The 21606-nt window shown below is 41.6% G+C and overlaps 1 protein-coding gene across 1 annotated transcript; it reads right to left on the bottom strand.

The window, feature by feature from the left end:
• Positions 1–988: 988 nt before the first annotated feature.
• dcaf8 (DDB1 and CUL4 associated factor 8) lies at positions 989–20161 on the bottom strand. Its single transcript, XM_036596654.1, has 14 exons — positions 19674–20161; positions 18786–18858; positions 18614–18703; positions 15467–15804; positions 12979–13302; positions 10463–10603; positions 9751–9845; positions 7362–7472; positions 6853–6983; positions 5989–6096; positions 4540–4670; positions 4276–4395; positions 3464–3580; positions 989–1265 (listed from the first exon to the last, which is right to left on the bottom strand). Exons 2-14 carry the CDS (start codon positions 18820–18822, stop codon positions 1155–1157), a joined length of 1854 nt encoding a protein of 617 aa, XP_036452547.1. The 5' UTR covers positions 18823–18858; positions 19674–20161; the 3' UTR covers positions 989–1154.
• Positions 20162–21606: the final 1445 nt, after the last annotated feature.

Raw genomic sequence — 21606 nt, 5'->3', positions numbered from 1 at the left:
ACTTGCAGATTCCCTGATTAAAGTGTACTCAGCAGCCCAGGAGAAGGGAAACAGAAATAGCTCTGGCGCTCAGCAACTGGAGAGAAATCAAAAGAAATGCAAAAGAGAGAGAAAGACAAGTCAGGAGAGGAGGAGGCTCCGACAGCTCCTTTTTTTGTTCATGTTGTTTTTTTATTCACTCCGTGGACTTTACTTCTCATTCTGTCCACCAGGTGGTGCCAGAAGCAGTTCTGGATAAATGAAGGATCCTCTAAAAAGGGTGATGCTGGTTTGGAGAGAACGTGGGACTCTCAGGAACACCATAATCATTGTCAGAAGCTTCCTGACCAATCAGAGCCATCCAAGGGGGTCCACCAATCAGAGCCAGCTGAGGCGATCTGATCAGCTGGAGCTGTCCAAGGTGATCCGACCAATCGGAGCTGTCTAGCGTAAGTCGACCAATGGCAGACATCTAAGGCGACCCGCCAACTGGAGCTGTCCAAGGTTATCCGAGAAATCGTAGCCGTGCAAGGCGATCCGAGAGTAGTCCAACCAATCGGAGCTGTCCGAAAGGAAGCCACTGTCCAAAACATGAAAAAAAAGCAGAGAGCAGAGCGAAAAAGAAAAAACAAACCATAATCTTGTCCTCCGCTGCGTCCGATAAAGCTCCGAGCTCTTTTAGTTTGTTTTGTTTATTTTTAGCTACTGCAGTATAACACTGTTCTTTTGATTCGGCGCTTGCTGATCGTCGACAGCAAACAAGCTGAGGTGAAGTATTCTCTAAAATATCCTGCTCCAGTGTGCGAAACGGGAAGCCGAGTGAGCGGAAATGAGGTGCGTGTGGAGATTGATGTGGTTATTTGGGTTATTTTGCGTGTGTTTATCAGAAAGCTTATCAAAAATATCACATTTTTCCTGTGTGTGGAGTCCAAAGCCGAATTTGAGCAAGCACTACAAACGTCCCCCTCTCCCTCACTCTGTATATGCGTACAAAGCCGCGTGTGTGGGGGTTTGTTCATTGCTGGCCTTTTACTGTCAGAGACTGAACCAGTGTGTCACAAAATATGTATGTGCTTAAATACGGCAATGAGCTGGCATGTGTGTGTGTGTGTGTGTGTGTGTGTGTGTGTGTGTGTGTGTGTGTGTGTGTGTGTTTGTGTGTGTGTGCACGTGGCTCAGGAGGACATGCACTGGACATGGTCAGGACCTCCATCTTCTTCATCAGAGGAGTCAGGGGAGCTCCAGGACTCGTCAGTGTCTCCTTCTCCACCCTCGCCACGCCGGGCCTGAAACACACATAAAAGAACACAAACATCTGAAGTCGTGTGTCTTTCTGTGGTCACCATCATGCCCATATTAGGACACCAGATCTAAGCTGGTTTTCTCTATTAGGAAAAATGAAAGGTAAACAAAAATGTGATACTCAATTTAAAACCAGAGAAATTAGGGCTGAAAGATTAATCTTTTTTTTACATCAAAATCACAATTTGAAAGCATCTCAAATCACAAGAACTGCAATTTTTATTTTTAGCCAAATTATAACTTTGTCTTGCAGGGAAATTCCAGCAATGTTCCATAATGTCTTTATGACTAAATCATTCAGTCATTCAGTGCAGTTTGGTTTGAAATGCTCCGTTCCTGGGAAGCTTAGGGCGTTTTCACACCTGGGCCGTTTCAGTGTCTGAAGCCTCTTTTCTGTGCGTATGGGACCACACCAAACAAACTCAGACCCTCTAAATGGCCCTAAAGAGGACCGAACTGAGACCACCTCTCGATTTAATCTGCTTTCACACTGACTGCTGAATGAATGAAAATTCACCACTGCTCGTTCAAACACACTGTTTCACTGCAGGCGTTGATTTTCACCAGGTGGAGCTCAGTGAGGAGCACAGCCGAAAAACAGAACCCACCGTGGCGGACACGCAGGGTCAGTTTTCCAATTTTGTGCGATGCACGTTCACCAGTCATTTCAGCCCTTCAGAAAAGGGGAGCAGAAGGCATGTCTGGTGGTTCCTCTCACCACCCGAGAGGTAGGATTTATCAAAGAACGCTGCCCACTTTGCGAGCACTATACACACTGTGCGAAAGGGGTCTGAGTTCTAATGGAGTCGTGGTCTGACGGTGTTTTCACATATAGTTTGTTTTAATAGAACCGAGCTGAGTTCTGTTAAAGTTAACCTGAAAGGGAACCAACTGCAAATGACCTCAATTCATTTTGTGTTCACAGTGTAAGTGAATTACAAAAAGGACTTTCTGGTCCTTTGAGATCTCAGACCACAACTCCATTAGAACTCGGACCCCTTTCACGCCACTCACGGTGTGGCAAAGCTCGCAAAGTGGACAGCGTTCTCTGATAAATCTGACCTATCAGGTGGCGAGCAGAACCACCAGACCCTCCTGCTGCTCTCCTACTGGCCATGCTGAAACGTTTGGCTGAAGTGCATTGCGCAAAGTTGGAAAAATGACCCTGCGTGTCTGCCACAGTGGGCTCCGTTTTCGGCTGTGTTCCTAGCCGAAACCGAGCTCCACCCGGCGAAAATCGGGAAAAAGGGGTTAACTCTCATTCATTCAGCGTTCAGTGTGAAAGCAGCTTAAAATTGCGTTGCGTGCCCAGCTTGAGCCTTTAACACGGTAAAATCACGCAGCTCTCGCATCTTATCGCTTTACTATGTCAGCGCTGCTGTCTTGTCACAGATCACGGACAGACTTTATCCTGAGTAGAACCTTATAAATGATCCTTGGTCTGTTTTTACCTGCTGAAGTGCTGAAGACTGTGGCTGTGCGTACACTGAGCCTCGAAGCCTTCACCAGAAATCAAAGCTAAAGTGGACTGGGGCCGTTTTATTTTCACAATGTACAAATCAATCAAACCACAAAATGAACTACAAATGAGGGGTCTGAGTTCGTATGGCATGTTCACATATGCAAAAGAAACCATGACTCAGCGGCCTTCTGAAGTCCACTTCAGACGCTGAAACGGCCCAAGTGTGAAAACGCCCTGAGATCTCAAAGGACAAGAAATAAAACTGAGTCATCTTTATAGTTCATTTACTGTGTGAAAACAAAAAGAACTGAGGTCATTTGCAGTTGATCCCCTTTCAGGTTTGCTAAAACAGAACTCAGATCGGTTCGTTTACAAAGATCTATATGTAAAAACATGCAAAAATTTGGAAAAATGGCTGGAATTTCCCTTAAGTATTAAATGAGGAAGTTTAACCTAATAATACTTTTGAACTGCCTGTAGATTAGATCAATCAGAAGCAAGCTAACACCCATGTGCTGTGACATCACAACCAAAACTGACTGGTAGGCTGACGCACTACATTCAGCACTCAAGCTACAAAATGCTTTACGTGAATGACAAGAATACAATATATTTGTATATCACCACCGTGGAGCCGAAATAGGCAGAAGAATGCGCCCATGAAAACGGTGTCCTTAATGTTTTGGGTGCCAGTCGGAAGTGAATTTTGACTTCACTCACTCTGAGAGGTCTGCGATTCCTCATGTGTCTCATCAGGAACCAGAGGAGCTGTGTGTCGTACTGATCTCCGTGACGGGCACTGTCCTCGTCTCGCTCCCGCTTATTCTTCTTCATCACCTGGGTTAGAAATTTCAGCAGCATACAAAGAGTGAGGGCTTAGTTTAACACCAAAACAATGGATGTAATGATGAAGTGATGGATAAATGGTGAAAATTATGGATTAAGGTGTGGCAGGGTGCAGATTAATTTGTTCTGCTTTTTGGAGAGGGAAAAAAAAAACTTTACTTTTAATGTAAGTCAATGGAACCAGACGTTTTTTACAAGTAATTTTGGGACATTTGATTTGGTTCATACATCATGAAATTCACACACAATGTAAAGGACAACAGGCATTTTCCAATTATACCAAAACCAGAAAAACACCAAAAATGGCACCAAAAGATACAAGGTTTTGTTCTATTTAAGTGATGATTAGATTTGACAGGTCTGGCAGTAATCATGCCTGGGTGTAGCTAGTGAAATTGAACCCAACAGTCAATTGAACTGGGTTAACTTGTTGATTTAGGAGCCAAAGAGCCAAATACTTCTCCTTCAGTAAAGATAATCATCATTTAAAAACAGCACTGTGTGTTTACTTGGGTTATCTTTGTTTAATATTAAAAGTAGTCCGATAATCTGAAACATTTAAGGGTGAAAAATATGCAACAATAGAAGAAACTGGGAATAGGAGGCAAATTCTTTTTCACAGCACCGTGTGTGTTTTATATATATATACACATACACATATCGTTGTTATAGAGGAGTGTGTGTACCTCTTTGAGGCCCTTCAGGCTGGTGGGGTTCTCAGCAGTGGGGGCCCATAGTTTCACATCATGATCCAGACCGCTGGTGGCTAAACCCGGCAGGTGTGGATGAGGTTCTAGACAGTTCACCTGGAGAGAACAGACAGACAGAAAGAGACTGAATGAAGACATGCGGCAAACTAAAGAGCTCAGTGCCTCTAAACCGCTCATTTAAAATTCCTTTTCATTTGAATTCACAGAATTCCTGCAGAGAAATCTCTTTTGGGGACTCACCACTCCTCCTCTGTCTCCCTCCATGAACTGCACAACTCGGGCTGAGTGTTTGTCCCACAGGTATATGTGTCCACAGTCACTGCCGCTCACCACAAACTCACTGCAGGGCCCGTAGAAGTTCACGCCTTTCACTATAGGACCAAGACACACAGTCGTTTCATATATATAAACAATTTTATGTATTCTACTTTCCACATGTAATTGTATGTATATATACACTAACTGAGCACTTTACTAGGAACACCTGAACACCTTCTCTAATTCATGCAATTATCTAATCAGCCAATCATGTGGGAGCAGTGCAGTGCATAAAACCATGCAGACTCCGGCCAGCAGCTTCAGGTAATTTTCACACTAACCATTAGAATGGGGAGAAAATGTGATTTCAGTTATTTTGGTGCCAGACAGTCTGGTTTGAGTGTTTCTATAACTGCTGATCTCCTGGGATTCTCAAACACAACAGTTTGTAGAGCTACTCAGAACGGAGGAATAAATAATAAACATCCAGTGAGCGACAGTTCTGATGATGGAAACACCTTGTTGATGAGAGAAGTCAGCAGAGAATGGCTAGACTGGTTCAAGCTGACAGGAAGGCTATGGTAACTTTCTCTGAAAACCACTTTGTATAACGGTAGTGAGCAGAAAAGCATCTCAGAATGAACAATACGTCGAACCTTAAGGTGGATGGGCTACAACAGCAGAAGACCACGTTGGGTTCAGAAAACTGAGGCGGCAGTGGGCACAGGCTCACCAACACTGGACAGCTGAAGACTGGAAAAACATACCCTGGTCTGATGTATCTCGATTTCAGCTGAGGCTCACAGATGGAAGGGTCAGAATTTGGGATTAACAGGATGAATCCATGGACCCAACCTGCCTTGTGTCGACAGTCCAGGCTGGTGGAGGTGGTGTAATGGGGTGGAGAATGTTTTCTTGGCACACTTTGGACCAATCAATCATCACTTGATTGCCGCAGCCTGTTTGAGTATTGTTGCTGACCATGTGCATTCGTGGTCACAATTTACCATCTTCTAACGGCTACTTCCAGCAAGATAATGCACCATGTCACAAAGCAAAAGTCGTCTCTAACTGGTTTCATGAATGAGACAATGAGTTCAGTGTTCCTCAGTGGCTTTCCCAGTCACCAGATCTGAATCCAGTAGAACTCCTTTGGGATGTGGTAGAACGGGAGATTCACAGCAAGAAAGTGCAGCTGAAAAATCTGCAGGAACTGCATGATGCAATCATGTCAACATGGACCAGAAACTCAAAGGTTTCCAACATCTTGTGAAATCTATGCTTCAAAAAACTGAGAATTTGAGAGCAAAGAGAGGCCCTACCCAGTATTAGTGTAGTGTTCCTAATAAAGTACTCGTTGGATGTACATATAAGATTGTACGCTGCCGCACTGGGTTCACTAAGTTTTGGCTCAGTGTGTCCAAGCTGTACCTGTGGCATTATTGCGGTGGCCCTTGTATTTCCTGCGGTAATCAGCTCCGTCACTGTGGCTGGAGTCGAACAGGTAAATGTCTTCATCATTATAACTGGCCAGGAGCTCTAAAACACGCAAAAAGACATGAGGATGAGATTTACTCAGAAACCTAACGACTCTAACTTCAAAAAAGAAGAGAGGCCTTTCAAATCAACAAATAATTAAGGGAGCAAAGCCTACAGTTTTATTGTTTAGTTTTCTCTTTTTCTTTTTTATATATATATATACACTGCAGTCCACTATTATCCTATCCTCTTTTTATCTCTTAGAACATAGGTCAGGTGTTTAATAGGTTTGCGGGAACTGGCAAACCACTAAACTATGAAGAACGCTGGCCTCCAATACTGGAAACCACTCGTGCCTTAGACTTAAACAGGCTGTTTTTATTATTGTGTTAGACTGACATGTAAACAACCTCTTTTCTGACCGTCCCTGTATTGTTTGTGTTGTTGTGTTTGGGCTGAAACAAACTGTTCAGTTCAGACTGAGAATTCCTTCCTGGCAGCCTGGAACAGAACAACATTTAATTTTTTCACCACGTCTTTCACTCCAATATCTACAGACTGCCATAGACTGTCTGTAGGAACGACACATCACATCAGTGAAAAAATGGGCATGGCTATACTGCTTTAGGCTGAAGGGGTGGGGCTAAACTGCTGTGGGCTGAAAGGGGCGGGGCTAAACAGCTGTAGGCTGTATGGACGGGGCTAAACTGCTGTAGGGTTAATGGGTGGAGTTGAACTGCTGTAGGGTTAGTGGGTGGGGCAAAAACTGCCACAGGCTGACTAGACATTAAAAGTGAATTTAATAAATCAGATTACCTGAGCCGTCGTGGCTGTACACTAAGCAAGTGATGTTAGTCTTGGACTCGCTGGACACCAGGCTTGAGGGACAGAATTTCTTCAGAACACCGTTATTGTCATTTTCATTGATCTTTCTCTGATCGTAGATCCTGAAAAACACACCGGAACACTCAGAGACAGCAAGGAGTGAGGAGACACAGCAAGCATGCAAACTCACAATGCATGACATCTTATTGTCTGATAATTTAAAGCGCTACCATGTGATTTCTGAGGCATCTCTGCTCTTTTAGTGTCAATGGTCTCCTGACTTGGCATGAATTTTTGATGCATTCAGCTGAACCAGCAATAATTTATTAACCAGGATACAAAAGATGAGCTTCCGAATACTAGATATAAAATACCATCGTAACAAATGAATATTCAATTATTTAATTTATTCGGATGAGCCCTAAAAAAAGTCACATATCACACAGTCTGACCAGATTTGGTGAATACAGGACATTTTCTCAGAGGGACGGCTGCCTCACCTGACGTATTGATCTCTTCCTCCAACAGCGAAGTGATTTGTGTTGGCTGGGTTCACGAAGATGGTGTACAGACCCACCTTCTTATCGCCCTCCTTCACCACCACCAGTTTACTGAAATACAAAGAAAGAGAAGATTAATTAATCAACTGATCGTCAGCTATGGTGCGCGCTCAGGCAAACCACAATGCACTCAAACATACTCACTGAAGCTCAATGTTTAGTGACCAAACATGAAACTGACCAGAAGCTAATTTATCAAACGAGGCCTCGAGTGGTTTTACGTACAATTCGTTTTTACAAGACCGTTTTCCATTCTTTACTAATCTTTTACAATTAAACAGGCTGTTTTTGTTTTCTTTAAGACCGATACCGTCGCAGTTTATGAAATTTGGCTCCTCAGATTTTCTCACTGTGATCAAAACACTGAGTGCGTTTACATGCACTCAATAATCTGACCATAATCGGATTTCTGCAGTTATCTGATTATTCAAATGGTCATGTAAACAGCACACTCTGATTTCTTAGATAGGAGTAAGGTCTAGAAATCTGATTAAGAAATCTGATAAAGAGGCTGGATTTGAGCTCAGTAATCAGATTTCTCAGCGCTGTAAACTCTTACTCTGATTTCTTTTGGATTTCTCAGTCTGAGTATGTGTGAAAACAGACGGCGGTACCAGAAATAAGCGAGCAGCGTCGCCGCGAAACAAAGCAAAACAGTTTTGGAGTGACGCTGAAACCAAATACATGCTTGACGAAATGAAGGATTTGAAGGTTCTTCATCTTCTAGATGATGTACATTCATATTTTCAGGTAAAGTGGCGCAATGTCTAAAAAAAACTCAGCATGAAGTTTGAGTTTTACATTACATTTAAGTCTTGTCTTCTTCTGTGAGTTTATTGGCTGGTTGTAAAGCAGAAATCTGATTACTGTCTGACTCATGTAGACCTGGGGGGTATTCCACATAGCAGGATTACTCAGTTTAGCTAGATAATTTAAACCCAAAGTCAAGCCTGTCCAATAGGAAAAGAGCTAAGGGGTGTTCCCATTGGACAGTCCTCATCTTTGGGCTTAAGTTATCTGGCTAACTAAGAAATCCTGCTTTGGGGAATACCCCCCTGGAGTTTCCCCATTACCTGATTACTCAAGTGCATGTAAACACATTGATTGGATTACTGACAAAATGTGATTTTCTGAAGTGCATCAGATAATTAAGTGGATGTAAACGCACTCATTATCTCACATATGGATTAACTCTTTAGTGTCCGACTCATCTCAGCCCAGTCTCAGCAGAATCTCCGTAAGAGAGTACGATCTCATCATTTTCCTACACAGCTCTACTCTGCATCACAGAACTCTCTCAGCAGTCTGTCAATGTGGAAGGAGGACTCACGCTCTTCTCACTCAGCACCAGAACTTCTCACAGCAAAGCGCTGGTGTTAATATGCTCTTGAAGACTTGAATAATCTTTCATTAATACAATACTGAGATCTGCTTTACTTCTTTGAAACAATCTTTAGGTCATTTATTTCCTCTGGGATAGAACAGCGTCCCAGTTGCGTCTGTAACACGCTGTGGTTTCGCTGTGAGTTCGCATGAATTCCAGCTGCCATCAGTTTTGTAAACAATGCCCTGTAAAGACTCCAGCACCAGCAGAACTGGGCCTTATAATGTTTTTCCCTTCAGCCTGGACCTTGAATCAACAGGCTGGTATTTGAAGTATCCTCTCCACATAACTGGACTGCACAGCTGTCTGGTCTGAAGAGTCCTTTAAAGTGGTAGTTCCTTTTTGAAAGGGGTTCTATACAGCACCAAAAAGGGTTCTTCTATTGTTACGATGTGAATCTTGACACAACAGAAGAACCCTTTTTGGTGCTATATAGAACCATCCACACACTTCTGATACTTCAAGGTTTCTTTAGTAAAGAAATGGTTCTATAAAGAACCATGAACACTCAAAGAACACTTTGCATGATTAAACGGTTACTTTGCATCGTCAAAGTGTTCTTCATTTTGGTGTTTGTGCTGTAGATGGTTCTACATAGTAGCTAGTAACAAGCTTGACATCGTAACAATAGGAGAACCCTTTGTGGTGCTATGAAGAACCCTTTTCAAAAAGGTTTTATACAGAACCATCTACAGCACATTCTCCATTAATCTGAAGAACACTTTCACGATGCAAAGTAAACGTTTCCTTTGAGTGCTCATGGTTCCAAACAGAATCATTTTCTTTACTAAAGAACCATCATTTTAAAGTGTGTAGGTGGCCATTAAAGTGTGTAGGTGGCCCCTTGAGGCCATGATTTTGACTGAACCTGCTCCTTTGAGCACATTTTCAGTCTGAACTACTCCTTTAACAGTGTATCACTTCGGCAAAAGCTCTGAGACTCACGTGGCTGGCCGGTCGAGACGCAGGTCGATGCCAAACACGACGGCGTCCTCTCCAGCAGAAAGGAAAGAGCAGGGCGAGTCCGGCTCCAACGCCAGCTAAGACAAACAAACAGAGCAGGAGGCAAACCTCAGCACATAAAACTCAATTACATGTTCACACTAATAAGAACTCAGGGCCAAACCGGTATGACAACTTATACACACATACACAATATTGCAGCCCTGAGGGAAGAGCTTTCTGTGTTACTATGCGTTTCTCATATTAAATGTGAGGTTTGGATGCATTTATATGCAGTTTTGATTGGCTTAAAACTTCCACTACTGTTCACTGATGAGAGCTGATCAAACCTAAGTTTTCTGGAGTTTCCTCGGCTTTTCTGTGCCACTCACTGCTGTTCAAACAAGGTCAGCGATCTGTTCGGTTGCCAGATTGGGCAGGATCCCTGGTTTAGCGCTTTAAAGCAACTTGCAATGAAAATAACTATTTCTCAGTGATGTAACACTTTAATTTTTAATAAAAAGCACAATAAGTGAATAGAATTTATGCAACAAAAAAAAATCCATTTAATAGTTGAAGTGAAATATGGCTTGAGCGATTCGTATTTTTATAGAATATTGAAGATAATACTTTAAAATGAAAATATTCAAAGGGTACAGTCATAGCTACTGTATGTAAACACTTCAGACTTCACTGCGGAGGAGGAAGGTTGTACCTTGTGTGCGGCGCCCTTGTGCTGGGCCACTCGTTTGGTGTTTTTGCAGCGCTGCGTGGCCGAGAGTTCGGCTATTCGGATCTGTCCATCCCGCGCGCACATGGCCAGGGTGGTGTCTCCACTGTGGGGGAGGAACTTAGCCTGAAAATGAAGTAAAAAAATTGGGTTTCAGACACTATCACAGTATCACAGCTCCAGATGGTTCAAAGAACGATGGTTCTTTGAGGGTTCTTTAGTAAAAAGTGAATTGAACAGTTCTTTGCATCCTGAAAGTGTTCTTCAGATTGACGGAGAATGTGCAGTAGACAGTTCTGTATAGACCCTTTTTAAAGGTTCTATATAGCACCAAAAAGGGTTCTTCTACTGTTGTGAATCTTGACACAACAGAAGAACCCTTTTTGGTGCTGTATAGAACCATCTACACACTTAAAAATGATGATTCTTCAAGAGATCAATATAGCACCAAAAAGGGTTCTTCTATTGAAACAAGCTTGACATCGTAAAAATAGAAGAACCATTTTTGGTGCTATATAGAACCCTTTTCAAAAAGGTTCTATATAGAACCATCTACAGCACATTCTCTATCAGTCTGAACAACCATTTCACTATGCAAAGATCTGTTTTCTTCGAGTGTTCATGGTTTCAAATAGAACAATTTTCTTTACTAAAGAACCCTTGAGGAACCACCATTTTTAAGTGTGCAGATGGCTCTAAATAGCACCAAAAAAAGGGTTCTTCTACTGTGACGATGTGAAACTTGACACAACAAAGGAACCCTTTCTGGTGCTATATAGAACCATCTACACACTTAAAAATTATGGATCTTCAAGGGTTCTTTAGTACAGAAAATGGTTCTATATACAACCATGAACACTTAAAGAACCCTTTGCATGATTAAAGTGTGCTTTGCATCGTAAAAGCGTTCTTCAAATTGATGGATTTTGTGCTGTACACGGTTCTGTATAGTAATTCTTTGAAAAGGGTTCAATATAGCACCAAAAGGGGTTCTTCTATTGAAACAAGCTTGACATCATAACAATAGAAGAACCATTTTTGGTGCTATATAGAACCCCTTTCAAAAGGTTCCATCCACAGCCCATTCTCCATCAGTCTGAAGAACACTTTCAGGATGCAAAGTCACCGTTTTCTTTGAGTGTTCATGGTTTCTTTACTAAAGAACCCTTTAAGAACCGCCATTTTTAAGTGTGTATGCCACATTACAGATTCACCAATGCGTCTTTAATTTACTGCAGGCTGTATCGCAATCACAGCAAGCCGGAACATAAATGCTGTGCTGGACGTTCAGCAATATTGTTCAGCCTTAGTTTCAGAATAGACTCTTATTCTCAAGAGAGGAACCTGAATTCCTACTGTCTGTTTTTATATCTGGTGATGAGTCAGAAAAAGGGAAGTAAAACAATCATAAATTAAATGAACACGTCAGGCTGTAAAAGCCCTCCAGATTACTGAGAAACACAAAGCAAGCCTTTGTTTCTTTAGAGAGCCCTCACAGCTGCTCACTCTCAACGAGGAGTCCGAGTCGCCAGTTCTACAGCCAAATATCAGCAAAGGCCGGGCGATAAAATGATGACGATAATTATCAAAGTTAGTTATTAGTTTTAATATTGATAATACATAACACGAGATATTTTGCTAAAAGCATTCTGCTGAGAGAAAAGTCTAGCCATTCACTCCAGAGGGCTGCATTCATATCAGCGCTGTTAGGATGCTGAGCTAAAGCTAACCAGCTACTCTCTCCGAGTTAGCAGCACTGTGAAACATTTAGCTACTGTTGCTAGATTAATGTTTTGAAACCTTTTTAATGGTGGATTGAAAATCGTGCACTGTTTTAATGTATTAATGACTGCATAAGCCAACCGGAATAACGCAGAAACTACAATCTTTGCAGAGTTTGCTGATGTTATGCGGCGGATTATATCTGATTATTCAAATGGTCATGCAAACAGCACACTCCGATTTCTGAGATTGGAGTAAGATCTAGAAATCTGATTAAGAAATCCGGCAGGATTTTAGCTCAGTAATCAGATTGCTCAGTGCATGTGAACTCTTACTCCGATTTCTTTCGGATTTCTCAGTCTGAGTATGCGTGAAAACAGATGGCGGTAGCGGGAATACGCGAGCAGCGTTGCTGCGAGATGCAGCCAAAATACCCAAATACATGCTTTCAATTTTTTTCATCTACTAGATGATGTATGTTCATATTTTCAGTTTCCCCATTATCTGATTACTGAAGTTTATGTAAACGCGCTGATCACATTACTGACAAAATCTGATTTTTCGCAGTTATCGGATGATTAAATGCCTCAGCATCGATAAACAGTATCGGTATTGATAAAATTCTAATGATATCCATCTCTAAACAAAAACAGACATTAAGAATGTTTGTCCTTTTCAGGGACACAAGGTTTCCAGCAACGTAATTCACAATGATACTGGAAGATTCATCACGATAAGATTTCCGCTCATAACTGCCTTTTCCTACGTTTAAAACATACCTGAAAGACGTTGCTCTTGTGTCCGGTGTCGAACTCCAGCTCCGCCCGTCTGCGCGCCCAGTCCCAGATGACCACGCGCAGGTCGTCGCTGCCGGAGGCCAGTCGCGTGCCGGACGGGTTGAAGTGGAGCGTGTTGACGCAGCCTGAGTGGCGTTCCAGTCGACCCTGAAGCTCCAGCCTCTGCACCAGACCCCTCGAACCACACACCCGCCGCACGAACTGAGCCGAGCCTCGTCCGATCTCTCGTGCCCGCAGAGACGGCACCGCTCTCCACCGGGGACCGCCCATCTCTTTAAGATCCTCCCCCAGCCACTCCTCCACTTTCTGCACAGAGGAAGACAAATCTCTCACCTCACCATGATCTGATTCTTTATTGCACATTCAGACAGTCCTGATGTATTTATTCATTTGTAAACTTGTAAAACTGGTTGACTACAAGGAAGTTAAATGTGGTAAAGGTCTGGCACATTTTCTGATGCACCATGAACCAAATAGGCCAAACAAATCAGCCTAACAAGTTAACATTAACTATATAAATAACTGAAAGCAACAACAATGAACATAGAAATCAACAGCAATGTTGCAAATGCTCTTCTGGACTGGCCTGAAAAGCTTTTTAAAGGATTTGAGAACTCTACTTATCTGAATACTCATTCTCCACATTTGAGAAACAGCAGTTGGTATTTCAGTCCATTTTAATACGTGAATTAATTGAAACATCTGCAATATTTGGACCCAAACTCCCCCACCCACCGTCACTGGGGCAGTCCCCTTTTGTCACTGGGGTGGGACCCTCAGGGGTCCATCTCAGTACCTTTAGTCAGGAAACATAACTGAACCATAATCCACTGAAATGATATTGTCTAAGCTGTACTGACTCCACACACCCCGTCTCGTCTCCAGGCTTTTATTTTACTGTCCTTTTAAAAACAGTCGGTTATGAAAAGGTACAAATACAAACTTTTCACCTTAAAACCACTGTTGTACCTTTGAGGGAACATTTACACTGTTTGTACCTTGATGAACAAAAATGTATCTGCACAGAACCTTTATTACTAACAGTGTATGTAGATGATGTGGCTTGAAATTTACACTGAGAAACAAGCAGATTTACAGTCTAAACAGATGCATTAAGCCCTTGCGAAGAACAGACCATTCAAGCTGGCGTGAATCAGGGTTGAAGGATTAATCGTTTTTACATTGAAATCGCAATTTGAAAGCGTGCAGTTTATATAATAGTCTTAGTGTATTATGAACAATGCTGATACGTTGCAAGTTTTAATAAGGAAAATTTCTGTAATATCACAGACCTTGTGAACTGCTGTGACATCACAACCACAAAAAACTGGCAGGCTGGCATCCTGCTTTAAAAATATACGCTGGTCGGGCTCCCGAGTGGTGCAACTGTCTAAGCGTTGGTCCTGTCATCTGGAGATCGCAAGTTCGATCCCTGGTGATGCTACAGCCGTCCGTGGCTGGGAGTCCAAGAGAGCACAGCTGGCCTCACTCTCTGGGTGGGTAGGACAGCCCCAAGACGTCTGTTAGCTGACAGAACTGGTGGTTCTAGTGTTCTCCTCTGAGCGCGTTCAGCTGTCCAATGACGTTGCATGAGCAGCAGTTCGAAAAGATGCGGTGGAGCTTCACAGGTTGCGGAGGTTGCCTTTGCCCTCCTAGCGTTGGTAGTATCGTGTGATTGGGGGGTCCTCACTAGAGGGTGGAACTGGAGACGACTAAATTGGGGAGAAAATTGGATAAAAATCCCCCCCCTGAAAAAAAGAAGAAGAAAACGCTGGTCTTTCCATACCTCTATTCCTTCTCCCACCCGCCAAAAGCCCCCCGTTCCCCACAACATTTTGAATTGCCGGCTCTCGCTTCATGTATCCTCTCTGTGTATAATGTTTATATATACTATATTCGCTTAATAACCTTTATTTTAATGTTTATTATTGTTGTCAGTTCAAAATATATCCAGTAGGCGGCAACAATATATTGATATGTTATGTTTACCAGTGATGGCACAAATGATCTGAAACCAGGCATGCAGTGCTCCAGAACGGATTGCAATATGTACATATTTTGCGATGAGGTGACATGGATGCCTTGCATGAATTTTGGACGCATTTGACTAAACTAGCTATAATTTAATTACTTTTAATACTTTCCACGTATATTAGTATATTAACAATAACTTCTCTGTTTAAAGGGCTTTTCTGATTAAATTTCTTTTAGGCTACAATTTGAGGTTTAAAGAAAGCTTCCGAATGCTAAACAATGAATCGAAGACCAACGTAATGAGCGAATACTTAAGTATTAAAATTGTTCAGTTCATTGGTCCAAAAACAACTAGTAGTTGCAAAATGGTGATGTGACAATTTTGTGACTCCACATGTTGATTTTTATGTAATAGACAAACAGTTTTATTTTGGCCTAAAAAATTAGTACGTACTTTATTTAACCGTATAATTTACTGAGCGATTATTACTCCTACCTGTTCATCCTCCTCCTCCTCTTCCTCCAGCTCCTCCTCTTTGTCGTTTTCGTCGTCATCATCATCCTCATCCGAGCTGGAGGAATGACCCGAGGTTCCTCCGCCGCTGGGGCGGTTCCGCTTCCTGCCCGCTCTCCTGCTGCCCTCGTCTTTCACTCTCTCTCTCCGCCCGCCTCCCTCGCTCTCCCGCTCGCCCTCCTCAGTGAGAGAGTAGAGGCCGCTGCCGTCCATGCTGTCTGTGTCCTCCTCTTCCTCTCCAGCCGGCTGCTCCTGTTCTCGCTCTGCGTCTGGCATCGGTCTGTCCTCAGCCTTAGGAGCCTCTGGAGACGGACTCAAATCTACCAAAACAAAATGACAGCAGAAACACAACATCTTTAACACACAGTAACTCAAAGATTACATTTTCTTAAGCTTGTGGCATACCGGACGCTAAAAATGAAGAAAGCGTGAAGGACAGAATGACCCTTCAGGGGTTTTCCGCTTAGCAGGAATTCTCAAGGGGCCTACATTTACCATTGACTATATTTGTGTGGTTTTATGTACCAAAAACAGACATAATTCATTTTTACATGACCATTTTCCAGTCTCTCTCCATCACAGGCTGTTTTTTTTTGTTGCTGTACCTTTAAAGTTGCCATAGATTGCATTTATCCAGTATTTAAACTGTTCTCTGATTTCTACATAGAAGGTATGTCAGTTCGAAAAATGTCCAGATGCAGTTTTACATACTTTTACAACCCTATGGTTTGACCCTAGAATGAAAAAGGCTGTTTTCCCTTTTTTGGGGAAAAAAAAAGGCTCATGAATAATCTGATGAGCTCTGCTCTGATTGGCTGGTTTACAGCGAAGCATCGCAATGGCTCATGCAGAAGCAAGCATGTTGAAGTAGACACAGGCAGGAAAATAAACTGAAATAAGCTGGTCCTCATACAGTTTAGTGAGCTGAGCTAGTTACTTGGAGCTTGGTAGTCCCTAACCTTTTCTACACTAGCTCCTCAGTGTCGACCTCGACGACAACACAAAGTAAATTAAAGCTGTTATCTTACTGTGAAGCTCTCAGTTTAATATGATCTGGTTTCAAGCCATTTAAAAGTGGATAACATCCCACAGCAGGGCTGCTTACAGGCTGCTGTTGGGGTTGTGATGCTAATAAAGGTGGAACTGCATGTCCATCTCTTCAGGGTCGAACGCTGAGCAAAGCTGCTCGATGTTGTCCGAGCTTTGAGACAATGTCCGGAGTGAAATGTGCAGAGAAACTAACAGCTCTGAGACAAAACTGTCCGGGATCCTGTTAGAGATGTGGGAGCTGAAGTTCCTATTCGCCAGCTTGTTTTAAGAATTTTCAGTTCCACCTTCTGGAACGTGGGCTGGTATGTGTAAATTTTAGGGGTGTAAACACTAAAGAGTCAAGACCGTTAATAACAGCTCAGGATTTTGGCCTGTTTTACTGCTTTTACCTATTTCACAGTTGTGGGACTAGCATTTGAAGAAGGAGACAGTGTTTGAGGTTCACAGTGTGTCAGTTCCATGTACCGAACTCTCCTTATTCAACTACACCAATGCAAATAGTTTTCCATCCTACGACATCTGTAAGAATTATATATCGCTGCTGTCGGAACAAAAACTCGTATGTCCAAAATGGTAACTTTACAGGAGAAGCAAAAAACTTACTTTACTTCTAATGTAAGTCAAAGGAAACAGATTTTTTCCAAGTAATTTTGGGCCGTTTCTTTTGATCCATTCATCATAAATTTCCCACACAGTGTAAAGTGCAACAGGCATTTTCAAACTAAGCCAGACACTGAAAACGACCAAAATGGAGATACAAGGTTTTGTTCCAACAGCAGCGATATGTAAATGATATCTATTCTGGTTGACCACCTCATTCTAAAAGCAGTCCAGGCTGAAACATTCCTTCTAACTTCAGCGTCAGTGAGCGGAGCTAAATTGCTGTGGGCTGAATAGGCAAATATATGTAAATGGGATATTTTTCATGACGTCACGACAACAGTGAAATCAAAACAGTCTGTTCTTGCAGTTTAGTTTGCACATATGGACTGTATGGACTGGGGAGGGAATGGTACATTTTGAACCTTTAATAATGTTTACATACTACCTCAAACCCTTTTTTCAAAAAAAGTCAGGAACATTCAGTTTTTTGTGATATGGGCCCTTTACAACCCAAGCTGACTATCCAATAAAACACGTCCCTTATCTCTTCCGCAACTGGACAGTTATTTTGCTAAATAGGAAATCGCACGTTGTGAGGAGAGACAAGGGATGCTCCAACTAGGCATCTCTCACTTTGGGATTTTAGAGGAATTCCACAGATTTTTCAAAATGTCAACATCACTCAATCTCTGAGCTGTAAACACAATCATTCAGGGTGGATTTTCAGACTGTAGATTTTTCTGTACAGTGGTGGTGATAGGAACCAGGGGGTGACCATGACTACAACACAAATATAGACATTTTATTTACTATCCAAAACCACCAGTGAACCTACACGAGTCTTCTGAGTTTAGTGGGAAATCTGGAACAATACGCTTTTTTTGGGAACTTAATGTACCCCTCTGCTATTACTTGAGGGGTACATCAATTGTTAAAAATGTTTTACAAAAAAAACCTTCGCAAATCTATCACAAAACTATGTCCTGGGCATCAGGCAGCGTATTCGGAAGCATTTCTGTGAGGTGTCGCCACGACTCAAAACAGCAAGTTTCTCTAGAATGGAGCATTTCACATAAACCACTCTGAATAACCTTGTTTACATGTCAGTCAGAGCTGGGCGATATGGCAAAATGTAACATCACGATACTTTTTGATCACGATGTGTCACGTCAAAGCTACAAATACAATGACCGAACATTTCACTCACATTGCTGCACTAAACGCAGTTTAACACGACTAATTTTGCTGTCTGTGTAATCAAACACACAGATAGGAAGTCACTTTAAGTCTTGACAATTCACAACATACTCAGAAAAACATATTGTGATGTAATTTATCACAATGATGTTAAACACTGTCATACTGCCCAGCTCAAACAGCTGAACTGTGCAAAAATAATAAAAAAAAAAAATAGTGGAATTCCCCTTTAGGTTAAGTGTGAAATATGCGTCTGCGCATATTAATATAAGCGTGTACCTGATTTGGGACGCGCTGGCTCCTCTGTGGCTGAGGGAGCGTCTCCTTCATCTCCTCGTCCCTCTCCTTTCTCCGGATCATCTGCACCACCTAACAGAAAGACCATGAAACATCTCAGAACTTACAGCAGACCTTGTAATACATGCATCTCATCAACTGCTTCGCTCCTCACCATTTGAAACACCAGATTTATCTTGAGTGTCAGCCATGCTGCCTCACTATTGAGTCTCCTGTAGTAGAAGAGCCTAGAAAAAAGGAAAAGGAGAAATGAGGATGGCTGAAGTATTCATTAAAAAATAACTGCTGTCACTTTGCTGACTGCTCCGTATGGGAGACACACAATCCTACCATCAAAACAACTTCTAATCTGACACTGTGAGATACAAGATCATTTATAGCTACTTTTGAGAGTTTTTAGGAGCGAGATAAAGACTGTGAAAGCCTAATTTCGGTTTAAATGCCTGCACCAACTCCAAACCTGCGATTTTAAACAGCCCAAACGCAGATGTTATGAAGCTGAAGCAGCCTGTTGTTCGAATTTTTCCGTTCCACCTTAAATGGTGCAGCAGTTCCATTCTGGCGCCTCAGAATGTAACAACAACACAGAACGTAACTGCCGGACCATTTAAGGTGGAACGGGGAAATTCGAACAACAAGCTGGCGAACACGAAACCAACTTTAACCAGCATTTGAGGGGGGAAAAAGTGTTAAGAAGTGTAAAGTGGGTTTTAAATCATGTATTAGCAGTGACTAAGAGCTGTAGCTAATGGTGTCAGCATAGTATGAGCAGCTAAAGAAGAAAAGCTTTTGCCTGCGCACTAAGGCTAACTAATCTTAGCCAACACGGTGACATTAATAATGTCATTAAAGGAGACAGCGCTCAAACATAAGACACAGTGCGGGCTAGATTAAAGCTATGCTGTGCAGATTATTAAACGAGTTATATTTCAGCAGTAAGAGTCGTGTTTTTGTGTGTTTACAGCGCCTAACTTTGTGTATGTTTTGGATGTGAGTTAGCCAAACAGCTAGCTGCTGCGTTAGCCCCGTTAGCAGGCCCGACCTCGGCTCCAATCCTTTCTGCTGCTGGTCTATTCCTCAGGCGGCCCGGACCGAAGCGCTTCGGCTCGGATTAACCCCACATTTAGCAGCCAGAACCGGACCAGGCCGAACGGAACCGAACCGAGATGCACTAGACCGCTGACCGAGCTGCAGGCACTGCGAAGCGGCTGCGCTGCTGAGATAAACCCGCTCCCCCCTCTGTCTGTTTCTGTTTCTCTCTCTCTCTCTCTCTCACTCTTTCGGTCACTCGCTCAGCTCTCCGGAAATAGCCGAATCAGTTCACGAATTAAAAGGACGGAGATTATAACTGTCTTGTTTTACCGCACGAAGGAGGAATAATAATAGCAATAAAAAATAACACAGATGATAATAAGGGTAATACCAACAAAAACGCCGAAAACCACCAACAATAACAACAACAAAAGCAAGAGCTGCAACGCTAACAATAACAGCAGTACTAACAACAACAACAACAAAACAACAACAACAATAATAACGGCAAACATTACGACACCAACAATACAGGCAACCACACCACCAACAATAATATTAACAATAACAACAACAACAATAACAGTAAAAGCAATACAAGCAACAACAACTAAAAGCAAATACAGGCAACAGTAATAATAACAGCAACAATCACATCACCAACACCAGTAACACAGGCAACCACACTACCAAACAATAATATTAACAATAATAATAATAATACCAATAATAAAAACGCTAAAAACAAAACACAGCCACTAACAATAACAGCAGTAACAGCAAGAACTAAACACAACAACAGTACTAACAACAGCTAAAAGCAACCACTACCAGCAATAATATTGATAATAACAACAACAATAATAATACCAACAATAAAACACCAAAAAACAACACCAACAACAACAATGACAGCAAGAACTACAACAACAGCAATACTGACAACAACAACAAAAACCAACCACCATCAACAATAATAACACCAAACATTACGACACCAACAACACAGGCAACCACACCACCAACAATAATATAAAGAATAACAACAACAACAATAATAATACCAACAATAAAAACAACAATAACAACAATGAAAGCAAGAACTACAACAATAACAGTAAAAGCAATACTAACAACAACAACAACTAAAAACAACCAACAACAATAATAAGAGCAAACATTACGACACCAACAATACAGGCAACCACACCACCAACAATAATATTAACAACAACAATTATGATGTAAGTTATTGAATAATTATAAGTTATTGAACTACAACAATAACAGTAACAGCAATACTAACAACAACAAAAAGCAAATAGAATCAACAATACAATGTAACAACAACAATCACATCACCAACACCAACAACACAGGCAACCACACCACCCACAATAATATTACCATTAACACCAACAAAATAATACCAACAATATAAACACCAAAAAAGAAAAACCGCACCAACAATAACAATAAAAGCAAGAACTATAACGATAACAAGAACGGCAACAGTTATAACAACAATAGTAATACCAACAATAAGATCACTGAAAACAAAACATCAACAACAACAATAACAGCAATTCTAACAATAACAACAACTAAAAACAACCAACATCAACAATAATAACACCAAACATCACGACACCAACAACACAGGCAGCCACACCACCAACAATAATATTACCATTAACATCAGCAGTAATAATAATAATAATAATTATTATTATTGTTATTATTATTATTATTATTATAACAACAATTAAAACACCAAAAACAACACCACCACCAACAATAACAACAATGAAAGCAAGAACTACAACAATAAAAGTAACAAAAATAATAACACCAACAACAAAAAACAATAATAAAAGCAACAAACACACCAACAACAACAACACAGGCAGCCACACAACCAAAAATAATATTAACAGTAATAA

This window comes from Colossoma macropomum, unplaced genomic scaffold, assembly GCF_904425465.1.
Source record: "Colossoma macropomum unplaced genomic scaffold, Colossoma_macropomum, whole genome shotgun sequence".
NCBI lineage: Eukaryota > Metazoa > Chordata > Actinopteri > Characiformes > Serrasalmidae > Colossoma > Colossoma macropomum.
This window is presented reverse-complemented; position numbering and strand designations above follow the sequence as displayed.

Bases quoted from the DNA above. Each gene is read 5' to 3' on its own strand.
- dcaf8 (XM_036596654.1), bottom strand. From the start codon at position 18,822: ATGGCTGACACTCAAGATAAATCTGGTGTTTCAAATG. The intron at 18,704-18,785 runs GTGAGGAGCGAA...TCTTTCTGTTAG, and splicing joins TAAATCTGGTGTTTCAAATG to GTGGTGCAGATGATCCGGAG. The intron at 4,396-4,539 runs GTGAGTCCCCAA...TGTTCTCTCCAG, and splicing joins AGGGAGACAGAGGAGGAGTG to GTGAACTGTCTAGAACCTCA.